Source organism: Protopterus annectens, chromosome 4.part1 (assembly GCF_019279795.1).
Source record: "Protopterus annectens isolate FY-2018-M chromosome 4.part1, PAN1.0, whole genome shotgun sequence".
In the NCBI taxonomy this organism is placed as follows: domain Eukaryota; kingdom Metazoa; phylum Chordata; order Ceratodontiformes; family Protopteridae; genus Protopterus; species Protopterus annectens.
This window is the reverse complement of record NC_056734.1, coordinates 515,806,260-515,824,247: the sequence shown is the minus strand read 5'-3', so window position 1 is coordinate 515,824,247 and position 17,988 is coordinate 515,806,260. Positions and strand designations below refer to the sequence as shown.

The 17,988-nt window shown below is 36.8% G+C and overlaps 1 protein-coding gene across 1 annotated transcript in view; it reads left to right on the top strand.

Moving 5' to 3' along the window:
• The window catches only part of ANO7 (anoctamin 7), a 1,683,969-nt gene that overhangs the window by 1,212,507 nt on the left and 453,474 nt on the right, over positions 1 to 17,988 (top strand). Inside the window, exon 16 of the mRNA XM_044070329.1 lies at positions 2,772 to 2,883. Within this exon, the coding sequence (XP_043926264.1) occupies positions 2,772 to 2,883 (112 nt within the window). The remainder of the gene's footprint in view (positions 1 to 2,771; positions 2,884 to 17,988) is intronic.

The window sequence follows — 17,988 nt, the reverse complement described above, 5'->3', positions numbered from 1 at the left end:
CTAAGCCCATAAGGAAGACATCTACTCAAACAAATATTCTAATCATAGGAGACTCCATTGTAAGACATACAGATGTACTTCTTACCAGGCTGAGCAAGGAAAGAGTGACAGTCAGTTGCTTGTCTGGTGCCAGGCTCCATCAGATCACATATGCACTCAGGTACCAGTATGACTCCATTCAGAGTACATGTGGGAGTAAATGACTTGAGACGTACCTCCCTGGACTACATGAAGAGAGATATGATGGAGCTGTCTGATTATGTGTCCAGCAAAGTATGAGCCTAGCATTGAATAGCTTTCTACCATCTTCAAGGATGCTGCTGCAACATGAACAAAAATTAATTGACTTAATAATTGGCTTACTTTTGGTGTCATTCAAAGGGGATATGATATTTATCAGCCTGGGAGTACATGATAGACAGACCATGCTGCTTTTCCAGGGGTGGTATGCAATTGTTCCCATTAAGTTTTTGAAGCCTGGCTAAGACATTCTCTATCCCATTCTGCCTTTTGTAAGGTAATACCAACAAAATATGCCTACCCATATAACTGTGCAAGCAAAGGATAATATGAAGGTGTTAATGATCAATGCAAGGAGCCTAAACAAAAAACTCCACTCCCTACCAGCTCTCCTCACCTTGAAGGATATAGACATCTACAGAGTGACCGAGACATGGTTTAAATCAGCAGAGAGAACTTCAGCTGTGCAGGACTATAAAGCCTTCCACAGATGTAGACTAGCTACAATCAATACAGCAGGGAAAAAGGTGGAGGTATCCGATGTCTATCAGAAAGTGTCTTATATCTAAGCTGATTGAGCAGCTTGATGCATTTCAACTTCTTCATTCCCAACTCACCATCAGTAAAGTCTGTTTTCCACATTATGGCCAGTTGTAAAACTCCCTTCATGACCCAAGATTGTCACAGGACTACTTACAAAAACTGGAGTCACTCAACATTAAACCCAATATCATTTCCCTGGGTGACTTTAACTGCCCAGCTATAGGATGAGAAACCTACACCACCACCAGTGTGTAAACACACATATTTTGGACTTTGTTAATACAAATGCTTTGGAACAACTAATGAGAGTACCTGCTATGGGCAAAACCTTCATTGCCCTTATACTTACTAATATGGGCAAATCATGCCCCATCCCTTGCATATCATCTTCACTCGTCATGTCAGACCATAAAACTGTTTCTCTTGAAATAAAATTGAAACCAGAGATCCCAGCAGCTCCTACAATCTTTAGGAACTACTCCAGGGCAAACTCGCTAATTCCAAGTGATTTCCTATGTCAATACCTCTATAGAAGCTGCTATACCTTGTAGGAACAAGCATAGGGTTAATCCCCAAAACAAACCTCTGTGGTGGAACCACAACACAATCAAGCTTTACAATAAAAGGAAGAGAATCACAGCCAAAAATCAAAGGAGTAACCCACAGCAGGTTAGAGCCGTCGTCATTAAAATGAATAAGCAACTTAGGAGTTTAATTAAAACCACCAAAGCTAGGTTTGAGGCAAAGAAAGCCACCCCCTGCTAATGAAAACCATGAAGCCTTCTTTAGCTATGTTTACAACCTCAAAAGCTCAATGCAGCAATGTGATAAGGTGATTGTGAATGACACCACCTACACTGAAGTTGAAGGCATAGCAAACTTACTAGCTGATAATTTCAGCTCCAACTTCATACATAAGGCCTACAGGGACCACCTCATAGCACTGTCACTGTATTCATTATCTTAAAGACTGTTTAGGGGATACCTGTGTCTGGCTTATAAGGCGTCCTCAGATGAAATGTTGAAGGACCTCCTTCATATCTGCAAGTCATATGGTATTAAAAATACTTGTTCTTGGGACTGGAATCTCTTTTGTAACTTAACTAGAATAGTTTGGAGAGACAGATACATCTCTTAAAGGTTACTGCTACTCTGGAACAGATTCCCCTCCAAGTGAAACATAGTTTATCCCCGTGCATATTCAAGTATAACCTGGATCTATGGATGGGAATGAGGACATTTACCCTAGGACTGCCCCCCGTACTTATGGATAAAGGGAAGGCAGCACCTAAATGCTATTCTTATAGTATGGCACCTATAAATACTCAATGGTATTCCTAAAAATAATCCCTATCTCATCCAGAACTAATCTCTACCCCATTGGTAGTATGTAAATATAGACTGTGGAATAAGTTATGGGTAATTTTAACAAATTGAATAATCAGATAGGCTTAAAATAGCTCACAAGGGCAAGTTAGTCTACTATTCACCTCTTTGAAAATCCACTGTTATGGTACGTTTACTTATACAACTTTATTTTTGGGGCATATTTAGTTGATGTTTAATAGTTTACTCATTCAGTGTTTTAGAGAGTCAAAATGTTCTCTGTGGATTTTCAATGATATTTACAGCATGGAATTTACTCAAGAAATCTTCATGCTCTGTTGGAAATATAACCATTGTACACTAGATGCCTATAATATTCTATTCCATATTACTGATTTTAATTCTGACATAAAAACCTTCTAGTTCTTTTTTTTTTTTTTCTTAGTTCTGGCTTTTGGTTTTCTTTCACAAATATTGTAACACTGCCACCCATCCCATTTGTTCCAGCAACAAAGAAAGGAGGTATATCCTGGATCTTGTGATTTGTAATTTGTGATTTCTTTGATACAGTGTAAACTTTGTCTACACAAAGTATATCATCTTGCAAGGACTGGGTAACGCACTTAACTTTTCTAACTCAGCTTTTTTTTCTTACCTTTTAGAGATGCACAGAACTCAGACACAGTATGAAGACGCCTTCATTTTTAAAGTGTTTGTGTTTCAGTTTGTGAACTTTTATTCTTCTCCTGTCTACATTGCATTTTTCAAGGGCAGGTAGGTAGACACCTATACACATGGAAGTTTGAATTTGATTGAAAGCTATGTGCAGAAGCATTTTCTGCTAAGTTTCAACTTAACTTTTCTAAAAAGCTATTTTTTTTTCCAAAGGTTATTTGAGGTAATGGCATGTATCACTACAATGCAGAAATGTGTGTTGACAGCAAGTAAGGAATACCCATTTCATTGAATGCACACATATTTTAAATAGCTATCAAACAATCATAGAAAATACAAGGCACCCGGGTCCCGTGACCATTTACACCTTGCCAGAATTCAGTAGTCCTTAATTCCTCTTTCAAAGAGCAATATGCCTTTCATGCCGGGGGGGAATTTGTGAATACCCATTCAATTGTCTGACTCCTTTAAAGGAAGAGAGTATGCTACATTATTTGATCTGGAGTAGAAGTTTGTTCTGGAAGATGGGTAGTTATTGAGTGATGTATCTGTCTCTGCATGGTGATTTGTTTATTTGCTGATGCATTTTTAGGTTTCTGGTCCTAGTGTTCGCTGGAATGTTTGATTTATGAAGATATAAGAGGTCTTGGACCCCTAAAGTTATGAAAAACAAGGCACAGAACATTCCTAAGGAGTCTATAGGACAGTGAGTACAAGGGTAGAGCCTCTATTTTGCTAGGAACCCATGAGGCTCCTCAATCTGAAGATTTCTCTAGTAAGTTACATCCCAAAGAGGGATTATATTCTATGATGGGCCTGAGTAGTGCAGAATGTAGTAGTTTAATGACTTCTTTTGGTCTAGAGGAGATACCCATTATGATCAGCTATGTCAGATAGAAGAATTTCCTAGCTACTGTTGCAACATGGTAATCAGTGGAGTGGGATTTATCTGTCCATGTTCCAAGATTTCTCACAACATCTTCATTTTGGAGTGGAGTATTGTTTGTACTATAAGCTGGGTTGAGGGGATGTTTACCACATTCAACAATACTGTACTTTTTAGCATTTAGTTTTAGCCTATTTTCTGTGCACCAGGCATTCACATACATGTTCTAGTTGTACTTTCTGTGACTTCCAGGATGGCTGTGTACTGATCAACAACTTAATTTCAGCTCTCCCAGCATGAAAACAGAAACCTGGGGAAAAAAGCACAAGTGAAATTGTAAGCTTGGGTAAAATTCAGTTACTGGCTAGTAAGTATACTGGCTGGATGCCAGCAAAGAAGAAGTATAAAGAGCCCAAAAGAAAACCAGCTAGAAAGGTGAAGAGAAAACACTGCCTGGGAAGAATCCTGCAGCTGCCCAGTAAAAAGCAGTTCAAGCTTCATCTTTGTTACAAGAGATGGCTTCCAGTAATTTAAAGGAAAAATTAAATCAAATGCACTTAGAGGTGATTAAAATAAATGAATATACTGACTCATGGAACAAAAGTCTGGAAAATAGAAGAAGTTTTAACTAGGTGTTCATATGAATTAATAAAACTGCAAAAATCAGAGGTTGAAATGAAGAAGAAGCTGACTTGAGTGAGAGGCTTCTCAAGACTGAGTTGTTAAGAAAAGATGAGATTTTCTGCTGTATCAGAGAAACTCAAAGGAACAGACTGTATTCATTTTATAAAAGCACAAATAAGCAACTGGACTGGTGATCTACAGCAAGATTTGCTAACTGAAAGGGCACATTGAAGGTATGCTCCAAACCATGAGAAAATTGGCCAAGACCTATAGTAGCAAATATGCAATTATATCAGCAGAAAGAGCTGATCTTGACAAAACTGTGGCAGAAAGTAAAGGTATTAAAAACAGAGACAGTAGAGTGTTTGTGGAAAATGATTATTCAATGTACACCAAGCAGAAAAGAAGGAAATTTATCCTAGCAACCAGTGGAAGTTGCGGGGTAGGTGTGAGATTCAAGCTTAGGTATCCATCCGTCTTCGGAATATTTTTTGTTTCTGGAGGATCAAATACATTTTTGGATGCAGAACATGCTAAGGAGGACATTAAAAAAAGTTTATCCAACAAAAAGGGAGCCATCAAGCAGGAGGGGATTCATTCTTCTTAACATAATCCTCAGAGAGAGACTTTTTGTCAGTGAAACATTTTCCATTCTTCCAAGGAAAATGCTTGAAAGACAAAATACAGGACTTGACTTGAAGAATAAGGGACCAGAGTCCAATGTTGGGAGATTACGATAATCAGGAAGAAGACCAGTAACAATGAAATTAGTGAATAAATGGAAGACTTTATAAAACATTGATCACATTTTGTGAAATATGGCTTTACAAGAAAAATTGACTGGGAAAGACTGTAATTTTGTTGACTTTGTTAAACTTGTGGGTGGACTATAAGCATATACCCAACTTTGTATCATTAATTTTTAGAAGAACTCTAAAGGAAAAAAACATAAGTAACTACAAGTAAAACAATTTGTGTTCTTAATATTTGTTTAAAACATTTCATGATAAATAAACTGTATGTTATATTGTAAAACAGTTTGTATAGGATGTAGTTGGCTGTTTTAAATGTTGGGGCATCTTTTCAGTGATGGCTGTATATGCTAAAGATATTAAAGTAAACAAGTGTTTTTTCTCAGTTGTAACACATGCAGGGTTTGCACTATAATAATATAATAAAGAGTGGACAGAAGCAAGTTAAGTTAGTATAATGCTGTGATCTTGGGCGTCTGGTATGGGGGTGAGGTGTTAAGAGTGTCCTGATTATATTACATGTAGAATTATGATAGTAATTCTCCTTGTTTTTATAAGGATGGGTGGCTAGATTAATGTACTTAGCTTAAACTATAAACATTTTTGTAAGCATATAGGCTTGATAAATAAGACAAAATGACTGAAAGACAAAAAATGTAAAGTTTCTACAGATATATTAACTTGTTTTTTTTTTTAGTTAGCAAATGTTCTCAGTACGAGACATGAAGTTTGCAGTTGAGGGCAGTTAGTTACTGTGTTTGAGTGAAATTTACAAAGATTCTTTCATGCATCTGCAGAGTTGTTAGTTGCTTTTTTCTTATTGCAGGCTACTTTTATATGGAGTCAAGCTATCTGCAGGTGCAAACATTTAATCTTGAGAGTTCTGAGCATTCTTTGCTGAGGGAAATGCACAACTTTAAATTTACACTGGCAAACAGTTCAGTAAAAATTAAACTTTGAAACTATGGGAAGTGAATAGTATCCTCCACAGCAGTCTTAATACTTTAATTTGTTTAATAGAACAGTAAACACAATTTAGTTTTGTTTAAAAGGCAGCCAGTGTACTTTTTCTGAAGGCTAAAAGTTAATGTTTTCTGTCAGCATGCAAGTTGTTTTTCACATCTGTGGTAAGAATTGATATACCAAAAATGTGCAAGTGAGAACATAGGCTGTAATATGCAGTTTAGCATGGGTAACCTTCATTTTAGGTTAAGTAATGCATGTGGGTACAGCTACCAGTTTGGAGCAGTTGAGCTATTCCTATCTGTAGGGTTAAACTTCATTTCTTGAAAATATATAGTTTTGTATAATTGCTCTAAGTTAATAGAGGATGTGGTTGTTCTTTAAAATGTATTTTATGGGTTTTCATTAAAATCAAAAAGTTTTGAAAAATGTGACGTAACTTCAGTGGAGATGAGAATAAACAACTACATAAAAGATCAGCCTGCAAAATAGTATGCATGTAAGATAAAACTTGGAAATGCACATTAAAAAAAAACTGTCATTTATAATAGGTGGGAAAAGCAGCTTTTTAACATAATAGTCACTCTGTCCTTACCATCAGAGAAAGTAAATGGCCTTACAGGTACAGACAAAAAGGAAAGAGTATTGAATTATATTAAGAAATGCAGAGTGCAAATAACAATGCTGCAGGAGACACACACGGAAAGGAATGAGCAGGTGAAAAAAAGAATTTTAGAATGTATATTCAGTAGAATATTGAGGGCAAAGGAAAAGAGGAGTAATAATGCTGATTGCTATAGGGGCTCCAGTAGTTATAGAAGAGGTAAAAAAAAGACAATAATGGTGGATTTGTAGTAGTAATGGGGCTATTGGCAAGGGAAGAGAATATTGATGGCATGTATTTACATTCCACCAAAAACTTACTATGGAGCTTAAGAAATTTTGAGGAGACATAATTAACTTTAAGCAGGAAATATTACTTATACGTGGGGACTAGAACTTAATTTGCAATAGTGAGGATATATCACGGGCTCTTCAAGGGAAAATATAACAAAAGAGGATACATCTCCAACCCCATACAGATATATGATTCTTCTATGTCACTACGTTCATCGGACAAATACCTATTACATGTATCCAAACCCAGCAACTCAGCTGGCAAATCACTACTTTCATACCACCGTTAAATTCTGTGATGCCACCTCACTAGCAATATGACAAGAACACTCCCTAAAATCATTTAAAAGTCAACTAAAGTCCTACCTCTTAGTTACTGGCTCTGCAGATGTGATGTTCCTGAATGATCTTAATCATCCCTACTCTAAACCACTCTTTTAGCTAACTGGCCATAATCCAACTACTACTTCCTAACAATCTTTAACCATGTAACTATCCCCTACACCAGTGTTTCCAAAACTGGGGTCTGTATGATAAACTCAAGGGGTCCACAAGCTCACTTGCACCCACCTGGCTTTCGGGCGTCATCCATGACCCAACCCTGTAAATGGAGAAAGAAAAGTTACGCCGCTCATCCACAATTTATTTAAAAAAAAAAAAAAAAAAAACAAAACAAGAAAGAAACTTCCCTGTTTGCAGCTGAGCAGTGGCTAAGCAGCTGCTTGCCCTGAGTTTTTAGACGAGAAGAAGGAACAACTTCCGTTTTTGCGGCTGACACTGAGCAGCTGCTCACTTACCCTGTGTTTTCTGCCAGGAGTTAGAACTTGGAGGGAAATTTAAATAACTGTTCTGTTCCCTCCAAGTAAGACAGTTCCCGTATTTATATTGGTTGCTGTATGGGTATGGGTCTGCTCTCTCCCTTTTGCCAGCAAATAGAAATGAATGCAGAGCTTTTGATCAAGCTGGATGATCTTGTTGACAGAACTTGAAGGTATATATATATTTTTTTATCAAGGCTTTAATAAGAAGTGCAGCTGTCAGTTGACCATATATTCGCAGAGTGTGCCAGATTTTTGCCTTATTTGGTCTGTTTCGCATAAAATGGGGTTTGTCTGGCAAATCATTGAGGACTGAAGAAAATAATGGCATAATTTTGAGCTTTAGGTTCATAGGTAGGTACTAGGCTATCTGCCTGAGGGCATTTACAAGCCTAGCCAGAGTGTGTCAGCTTTCGCCGCCCCATTGATTAATTAACTGAGCCTCTGTCAAGAAGAGCCAATGAAGTGATCCCAGGGGTGTATTTTCTGTTACCCACTTAGATTTCATATGTTTCAGAAAATTCGTATTAATTCAAAACTTGTTGTTCTATCAACTTTCTAAGTTTATAAGAGCAATATTTAAAATGTATCCTTAGCTTTGGCCCTTTGTTCCCCACATTATGACAGGGTTTGTCCATATTTCTTGTACTGAAGAGGTTGAGAGGCTCATGCTAAGTCTGTTTATAATGTGCAACAGATTTGTTTAGCTAGTTAACAAACAGTTTCACTATTGTGGTGCAGCCTTTTAAAGCTGTGTTAGTAGCCCAACAGTTAGCATGCTTGCATTTTAATGCAGAAGGCTGTGGGTTCTACTCCCACAGCATATTGATAGATTGTTGATACTGTTTTGCATTTTTAGGGGGTGGGTAATGAAGTCCTGAATACGTCCTCTCTTGGATGAGATGCCTAGTAACTGTGAACCTGTTTTTAGTTTGCCATCCATGCAGTATTACCAGCTTACCATTTTTTAAGTAGGCAATTTATTCTTCAAGGGCAGCAGGCACTGAATTTGTAGATGAAACACTGAAATAAAGTTGTTTGCTAGCAGCAACCTTTTCATTAGTTACAGATCTCTTTAAGGTGGAATTATTCAGATGACTTACATCTGCAGAGATTGTGCATATTGACTGATATTGGTGGATTGTAATGATAGATGTTTGAGTGGTCCTTTATGGTTGAAATGTTCTCAATTGGGCGGTTTTGTCGTTATTGATTCATATGTTTTTTCACTGCTTACTGGAAAAATGTGCAGAACTATACATTTAAAACACGTACTACCAAGTGGTGCTGAATTATACAAGGGATATAATTTAATTATTGTGTATTAAAATTTAATTATACAGTCAGGAAGGTGAATCAAAGAACTTTCGCATGCTCCTAAAAATGTTCGCAAGGGACCTATGCTTTGAAAACAGCCCAAAGGTAAACTTAATCCGCCACTGGCCAGATGCATTTTCTTTGAATGTGGGTGTCAATGCTGTTTCAGTGAATGTGAGTTTCAAATCAGAGAAGTTGTAATGTTAAGTCTGTTTTCACTGAGACTATATTGCTTTGTTTAGATTTAGCAAATGTCCATCAGTGTTTTAGCTATAAAATATGAAATACAAGTTTTAAATTAACTCCAAACATCTGTAATCATTGTAGAAGTAAAGCAGAAAACAGTATGCACACTGAGAATTTTGAACAGTGTTTATGGCAACTGGGGAGAATTAGCCAAGTAATGGGACACTGAAATGTCTGCATGGTGGTGGTGGTGGGCTGACTGGGGGGTTTGGGGGTTGATCCAAATGTAACGTATATGTACCGCCACCGATAGGGGTCCGTCAAAATTCTTTCCTTTATAAAAGGGGTCCTCCACCTTGCAAGTTTCGGAACCACTGCCCTACACCATCCACTACTATCTCTATCTCCCATAGCTATTTTTATTACCTGGACCTCATCAATACTCCTTCATAACTTGTAACCATCTTCAGCCTATTATTCCTTCATTGTTGCCTTTTTAATACCTAATTACAATTGATTCCTTTAGAAATTAACTAGACTGTTATACATTCAGTATTAATTAGTATTAACTAATATTTTACTATATTCTTTCATCCACTACTGTCTCTATCTCCCATAGCCACTTTTATTACCTGGACCTCATCAATACTCCTTCATAACTTGTAACCATCTTCAGCCTATGATTCCTTCATTGTTGCCTTTTTAATACCTAATTACAATTGATTCCTTTAGAAAATAACTAGACTCTTATACATTCAGTATTAACTAGTATTAACTAATATTTTACTATATTCTTGTCTTCATTAACTGTCATATTTTTTATTAAATGTCATACCATTACTATTCTATATATGTACATCTAGTAATGTCAATCTTGTTTAACTGTTTTCTACTTAATTATGTAAAATGGAGCATTTCTCCCCAAGCTTCCACCGAAAATTTAGCCTATACCTAGTTAGAATTTCCTGGTAAACAAAAGCCATAAGTAAATATGTAAATAAATAAATAAATAAATAATTTCATGAAAACATTTGGTACGAAACTCAAAAGTTACATATTATTCCCCAAGATGCAATAACTGGGCTAGACCGTATATAATTTATATTTCACAGGAGTATTTGTATTTAATTGAAAATTCTGACTCGCATCCAATAACTATTTTGGATCATGCACCAGTAAAAACTAAAATAAAAATTCAGGGTAATGAAATGAAAATGAGACGCTGGCACCTTCCCACCTACCTGTTAAAAAGAAAGGAATTTAAGGAAGGGGTAGTAAAAATTATTCAAGAGTTGTAAGGGAAGATAGAAATGTCTTTAGAAGGGATAGCTAGTGAGTGGGATAAAATGAAAATGGAGTTTAAAAATAAGGTAGAAATAAAAGATAAAAGTATGGATAAGAAGTAATAGGAACTGTTTAGAGGGGCTGACAAAGGTTAAGGTATTGTAGATTAAGAGGAATGTCACAGGGCAAAAGGAGGAGCAACTGCAGCGTGCTAAAGGGAAAATAAGGAGTATTTGGATAATATGCATGAGTTTATAAAGACTGCTGTTAAGTAACTATTTTTGATAACAACCCCAGTACACAAAAACTTTTAGCACAATGACTTAGGCAACAGAAAGTAGAAGATGTCTTTGTTCATGTTCATTTTTCAAACATGGTTGTACAATCGTCATTAATCCTCATGGCAGGTTTAACCTCAAGGTACACAAAAGGAGCACATTAAAGCAAAACCAATCTATTATATTAATGTAATAGGAGTAAACAAAGAAAAAACAAACCAAAACTAAATAAGATAATCAATAAATCAAGGAATCCAAAATAATATTTCATAAACATAAAATATATATATATATATATATTATTGACAAAAGTAAAGAAATGTAAAGCTTTGCTCTTGTTTCTTCTGATTGTTTTAACAAGATAATTTTGGATGGAGCTGAATTTGAATAGGTAAAGTTTGAAGGTTTTGTACTGTCTTTCATTTGTTTTTATAATTTGACAGTTTTGTAACCCTGTCATTAAAGTGTATTTTAGAATCTTGAATGTTTATGCCTTACATGGATGAATTTATCAATGCAGCTGTTCAAAGTGTTATACAGGGTGGCACGCAGTTCATGAATAGGTTGCAAGGGGGTTATAATATGCAATCCCAGCTGTTTTCATGCAAAGTGATTGGTCTGGGTACCATAGTTGGCATTTAAAAAACCTGCAAACTGGTATTATTTTTATTAGGTTTTGTTGGTCATATATATCATAACATTACAGTCAGAGCAAAAAGGGCATGGGGTGCATTGATGGTGAGGAGTTTGTCAGAGTGATATCCAGTATGTTTCTGCCTCTCATCAGCATTTATACTCTAGTATGTTTCTGCCGCTCATCAGCATTTATACTATCTGTTCAAGAATGTTAACATTTATAAAGTCTAGTAGTCTTTCAACTGATTGTTGGAAGAAGTATAGTTTTTCTCAGTCAGTGGAGGGACAGGTTATGTCACTGAGTTTGAAGGTACTTTTTGTCATAGAGATGGTTTTAGGTTTGTCAAGGAGGTGGTCATGTTCAAGGTTGCGATTAGAAATCCATGATTATGGATCTGGGTAATAAGATACAAACAGTGGTGTAGCCTCCACCTGCAAAACAGGTCTGGGCCCCACAAATTTCCTTCTACGTGAAGAGGCACTGAATGCCCGAGATCAGCACCATGATTGAAGCCAGTTGTTCAAGCCTTTTACCTTTTCTTCTTATTTAGGATCCATCCTCAGTGCAGAAATGGTCTCACCAACTATATCCACAAGGTCAGTTATATCCCTCTACATCAAAGGGGGGATACCAAGCACCATGGATTGTGACATACACACAAAGTCAAAATCATAACAAGACTTCTGGATGTACTTAATGTATTTGATGATGTCCATAATCTTAGCTTCGGGGAGCCAGGACACTGTCCGTATTCATCTTTATGCGTGCAGGGTCAGTGCATCTAATCACAGTCACCCAGTATGAAGGATTCCCCCTATATTCTGTTTAGCTAATGATGGATTTAGCAGTTGAGTTATTAACATATTTCCTTGTGACTTGTGCCCAGTGACATTATGTGACATGATGACTCAATGTACATATCCAGCAGAACTACAGGACTTGGGGAGGGGATTGGGCTAGTACTTCAGCATAAGTTCTTCTGAAGGTAGAGAGTGCTCAGTGACCATTGTATGTATGGAGAGCTTTGCCTCTAGTTTAAGTGAATGTGTGTGTCTCTCACATTTGGAGTCTTAGACCTATGGATGAGAAAGAGGCAATTTACCCCAAGACTGCCATAGAGGAAGCTCCTAAATAGTTTACTCCATGCGTGGATCCCCTTAAATTATTTATGGTATGATCCCACTTATTCTTGACCATTGACCATGGGATGGCTAAGGCCAGTCTATAAATAAAATGGGATAGGTTGTTTTGCACACAAAAATATAAATTAGGTAGGCTTAAAATGGCCCACAAGGGCAGGTACTCTAGTACTTACCTGTGAAACTATGAACCTATAGCCTTTTAAAATCAGGTAATTTTAAGCCACTTTTTTCTATTCGAAGGATCAGTCTATCCTACTTAACTCTTGCCCTGTTCCCCTCCCTGATAAAGTCCTTCAACTCTTGGTTGATAATAATATGCCTGACCAGTATATAAAACTAAAGTGACTAAAACACTTTCACTGCTTATATCTTACTATCTATATTCATAAACAAGAGCTTCCATTTTCTCAGTTTTTGTATTATCTTTTGTTTGGTCTCTTCCCCCCATATCCTTAGCTGTCATAACCAAAGCCTTGTTAATCCATACTCCTAAATACTTCATCTTATAGTGTCCCCATAAATATGGGTATTGCTAATCCTAATCTTGCGTGGGTACATCATTTGCAGCTGTAGCCTTTGTTTTATCTTCCTTAATTTTTATGTCCTGAAAAAGTATGAAACTGTCTGAATGTGTTCAATAACACCAAAATGTCGTTTTCTGACTTTATCAGGTACAAAATAATATCTGCAAATAAAGACAACTGTTCTTGATTACCATACAAGTTATATCCTTGCATTTCTCCATCCCTTATTTTCTTTGCCAGTGGCTGTAAATATAACAAAAAGGAAAGAGGACATCCCTGCCTGGTTCCTGTGTTCAAAGACATAGAAACATATCAGAGAGAAACCCTCCCACTTTAATTACTGCATCCAATCCTTCATATATCCTCCAAATTAACTTTATTATCATGTAGGGAATGCAAATGTTTCCAATGACATACCCATAAAGTCCAAGCTTACTCTGTTGAATGCTTCTGTGCATCAAGACCAACCATTAACAGTCATTTTGTCTTACATTCTGCTTCCCTCTAGATCATCGTTGTTCTATTAATGTTGTCAAATGTTTGCTTTCCCTCCACAGTACCACATTGATCCATATCTATCAATTTTAACAACACCTTTGCCATTCTTTTAGCTAGTAGACATAAACACTTTATAATCATGGTTGAAAATTGAAACTGATCTATATGAAGCTGAGTCTGATGGATCTTTACTATGTTTAGGTAATATAGCCACCACATATTTCTTCCAAGATGTTGGTGCTTCCCTTTCTGTTAAAATACTGTTAAATAAAATTGTCCAGTTCTTTATCACTATCTTCCCTCTTAACTCCCATACTTCTATAGGAATACTATCTATTCTTGGAGACTTTACAGAAGATTAATTATACATCACCATTTTTATCCTCACTTCATTCTTATCTCCTCAGTCAAACAACATAATCTTATCATGTTCATCATACTGATCACTGCTTCAGTAAACTTAGCTGTATGGGTTATATCCTGCCAAGGATATAACAGACAGGCAGCTTACAAAGCTTCAGGGCACCTTCCATGCACCCAAACTGTCTGGCAGCATGAGGTGAGCTGACTAAAAGACAAGTTTAGCCATCAAGCCCTTCGGAACTTTACTGACACTGAAGAGTATGCTCCTTTGAGGCTTTTGAGGATCAGTGATTGGCTTGGGTACTGTTCCTTTGCAGGGCAGATAAGTTCCCTTTTGGGGAAAATCTTCCATGCAATCATTTTTGTTTATTATTGTGATGTCCCCACTCTGGGTCAGTAATCAAGGAGCCTGAATCCTCACCACTGACACTGGAGATGAACATTCACTTGGAACAAAAATAGATACACACAGTATTTCCAGATGCAGCTGTCTGCATTAAGCACAATTTACCTTAAGAGCACACAAGGAATACACTGAGTTTGGGGACTGGGTTTCTCCATCACTCTCCCCAGGCACTCAATAAGACTGTGCACTGGCACAGCTGTAGAGTTGAGTCCTCAGGCAGGTGTCCAAGCCATGTCCTCTAACACCCTCTCTTTGAAACCAGTGCTTTGTGTCCCTGGTCCAAACAGCTGATACACACTCTGAGATTTGATTTATACACATACAAACACACATGCACACACACACACACACACACACACACACACACACACACACACACACACACACACACACACACACTCTTGGGAAACGCTGGCACAAATTTACTAGCTATGCCCCCTTCTAGCCAGACTATAAGGTAATTACTGCTACCAGATATTCCAAAGCCAGCTACTCTAAGGCTGTTACAAGGGTACCCAATTATACTGAGTGAAATGAATACTAATACAAATGGTAATGTTGACCAAACAACAAGGCTTTCAGGAGCGGCCACAGTGTCACCAAATAAATATAAGTACTCTCAAAGGTTAAAGTATTCTCTAAAGGACCAACCACTATGAAAAGTTTAAATATATTTCATAATAATAAAAGAACATGAAAATACAAAATATCTATTTACAATAAACACCAGAGTTTCAATCACAAAAACTATTAAAATAACACAGATGAATATATTTATACAAATACAGAAAACAGTACTTAACTAATGTCACTATATTTTCTGCCTGATCTAAAGAATTACTATTCCCTGGTTCACGTACTAGAGCAAGGCAAGATGAAGTAAGTGAGGGGCCTTTTCTTGTCAGGGTAGAAAAACAGACTGCTAAGTCACTGAGATACTTCTCTCTGTAATATCTAAATATTATTTCAGAGTTGGTTACAAAATGACATCACATCTGGTCATATGACTCTGTTTCCCACACTACCGTCATCACTAAAAGCTACCAGGATTTAGCACATTTGTGTTACAATACATACCTCGAGCTTTGCTAAAGTTTATTGCAGCATCTGGAAGCTGTAAAACAATTTTGACACTTCTGCTTTTCCTATAGAGTCTAACAAACCATACTTCTTTATGGCCTAGGCCCAGTGATTTAATTTCAGAACATTTTTTCAAAGTTAGCTGCACTGTGATTGACCTCTTCTCTTCCAGTATCTTCTGTTACAATATATTAATTTCAACAGTTGCAATGCATACACTGAATTAGTTATTACATGCATGTATATTTCTTTTCTGTCCAGCAGGACCCACTGTTGATACATTTTCAACACAAGCAAACTTCACAAATACGTTTTCAGCATACGCATCTGTGCAAATCAGTTTGATATACAAATGACATATAATTCTTTACAAAATTCCAGCTAGCTGTGCTGGCATATGTTACACATCCACTACCCTACTTCTCCTGGCATAGCTGGCAATGCCTCATGCTGTCACACCAAGCTACTGCAAGTCAATCTCAAACCAGAAGGATTGTTTAGATAATCTGTGGATTGTCCTCTCTGAAGTCTATGGGAATTTATAGCTGACTAGGTCCTTTGGGATGGCTACAGTTTGCCTGTCTAAAACCTATCCCTTTCTAACAACTAACACAGAAAATTAAAGGTAAAACAAGAAAATATAAATCAAAGTACATCTTTTTGTCTACAAGTTATTCCTGCCAGCCTACAAACTGTGAAAAACAGTGGTGAGAAATAAACTATAAATTCAAATAAAACTTCTCTTACCAGGCAGCTACATGGTCGTCATTCAAAAACCAAGACAAGATTGTTTGTTGGTGACTGGAATTTGATTGGCAACAATGAGGATGTATTGGGGGGGGGGGTCTAGAAGGGAAAATATTACAAAGGAGGGTAGGTTTCTGAAGAAATTTATGAAAATATTTGGTATGAAACACTTGAATTCAGCAGTAGGAACTTTGAGTGAATTTATATATTATTCACCAAAGTACAATAGCTGGGTTAGACTAGACAGAAGTTATATTTCACAGGAACCTGTGGATTAAATTGAGAGACTTTATTGAAGATTGAGTATATATCATCATTTTTATCTCATCTTTCTTCAATCTTAACTGTTAGTTGTTGAGCCTCATCTACCTCTCACCTTGACATAATTATGTCTTCTATCAATATTTCCATTTGTGCTCCTTTTTGATTTCCACATTTCTCTGCTTTATACAAATTTTCATAACATTTCTGAAATATCTCTAATACCTTGACAGGATTCCTGGTTATGTTTCTAAAACATACTTGAGGTAGAAACTGTACAGATTTATGCACTATTTTCTCTTCTCTCTCTCTCTTCTACCCACTTGAGTTTATATCAAACAAAGAAAAACTGTTTTCTTCCATCTATATCTTCTGTTCTGTTCACACACTATGCTTCTTGCTTTGCTTGATGGTTTGTACTCCCTTTCTTTACTTGTCTTTCTCTGTCTCACTTAAACCTTTATTTTCTTTTTCTGTCTTATAGAAGTTAAGGCAATCAGTTATTGTTATCCATCCATTTAATTTTCTGAAGCTTTTAGAGATAAAAAAGAAGTATGAAATATTTAGGTATGTCCTAAAAAATAGATGTATGCAATGGAGTTTACATTTTAAAGTAAAATGTATGCTCATGCAAAAAGTACATTTTTTAAACTAACTTAATCTGCTCTGATTAAAAAAAATGTTTGAAAAATTCTTATTCTGCATTTAAGTATTTGCATTCCTTGAAGGGTACATTAACAAAGTTACTGGCAGTTGCTGGTTGCTGCTGTGATGTCAAAAACTTGGCATCAACTTTAGTTCACTACCCTGTATTAAGGCAGATAGTTCAAGGCCTCAGAAAGCTGTCGTTACTTAAACCTTAGCGTTTTATGATTAAGTTTCCCTGGACATTGTTCTTCTTGACTAATGACATACTCTTTATGAGCTCTACTATTTTCCAATTATGCTGTCGTAAGGCCAGTTTTGTATAAAAACAAAATATGACCACTCTAGGGGTTCTAAGTTATTTAAAATCATATCAGAACATACAGAAGAGCGAGTCCTGACTGTGACCCAGATAACCCACTAGTTTGACTAGTGACCCCCATCACTGGAAGAGCAGTGCAGGGAAGGTATTAGTGATTGGACATAGACCACTAGCTTCCTCTGTGGTGTGGAAGGGTAAGCACACACTGAGTGGTGAGATTTCCCTGGTGCAGAAAAAGAAAAACATAAATTATGCTTTCGGGGAGGTGTTGCCTGATCAGGCATGCCACTTCTGGAAGTGAGGGGATACAATTGCCTACAGCCCACTGCACTTCCTTTCCCAGGTGCCTCATCAGATGCATGCAGGGGATAGGGAAACATGAAAAACAAACAAAAAAATCTAATCACTTCTGATGTCTGTCTGAATGATGACCCCTTCTGGTTGACCATCATCCTGGTGATGAGAATGAAATTGCCAATTGGTTGTAAGAGGACTGATAATCAATGCACATCAGGAGCAAAGAGAAGAAAAGAAATAAAATCACATTAGAAAAGCCTGAGTTCAGAAGTGAAAA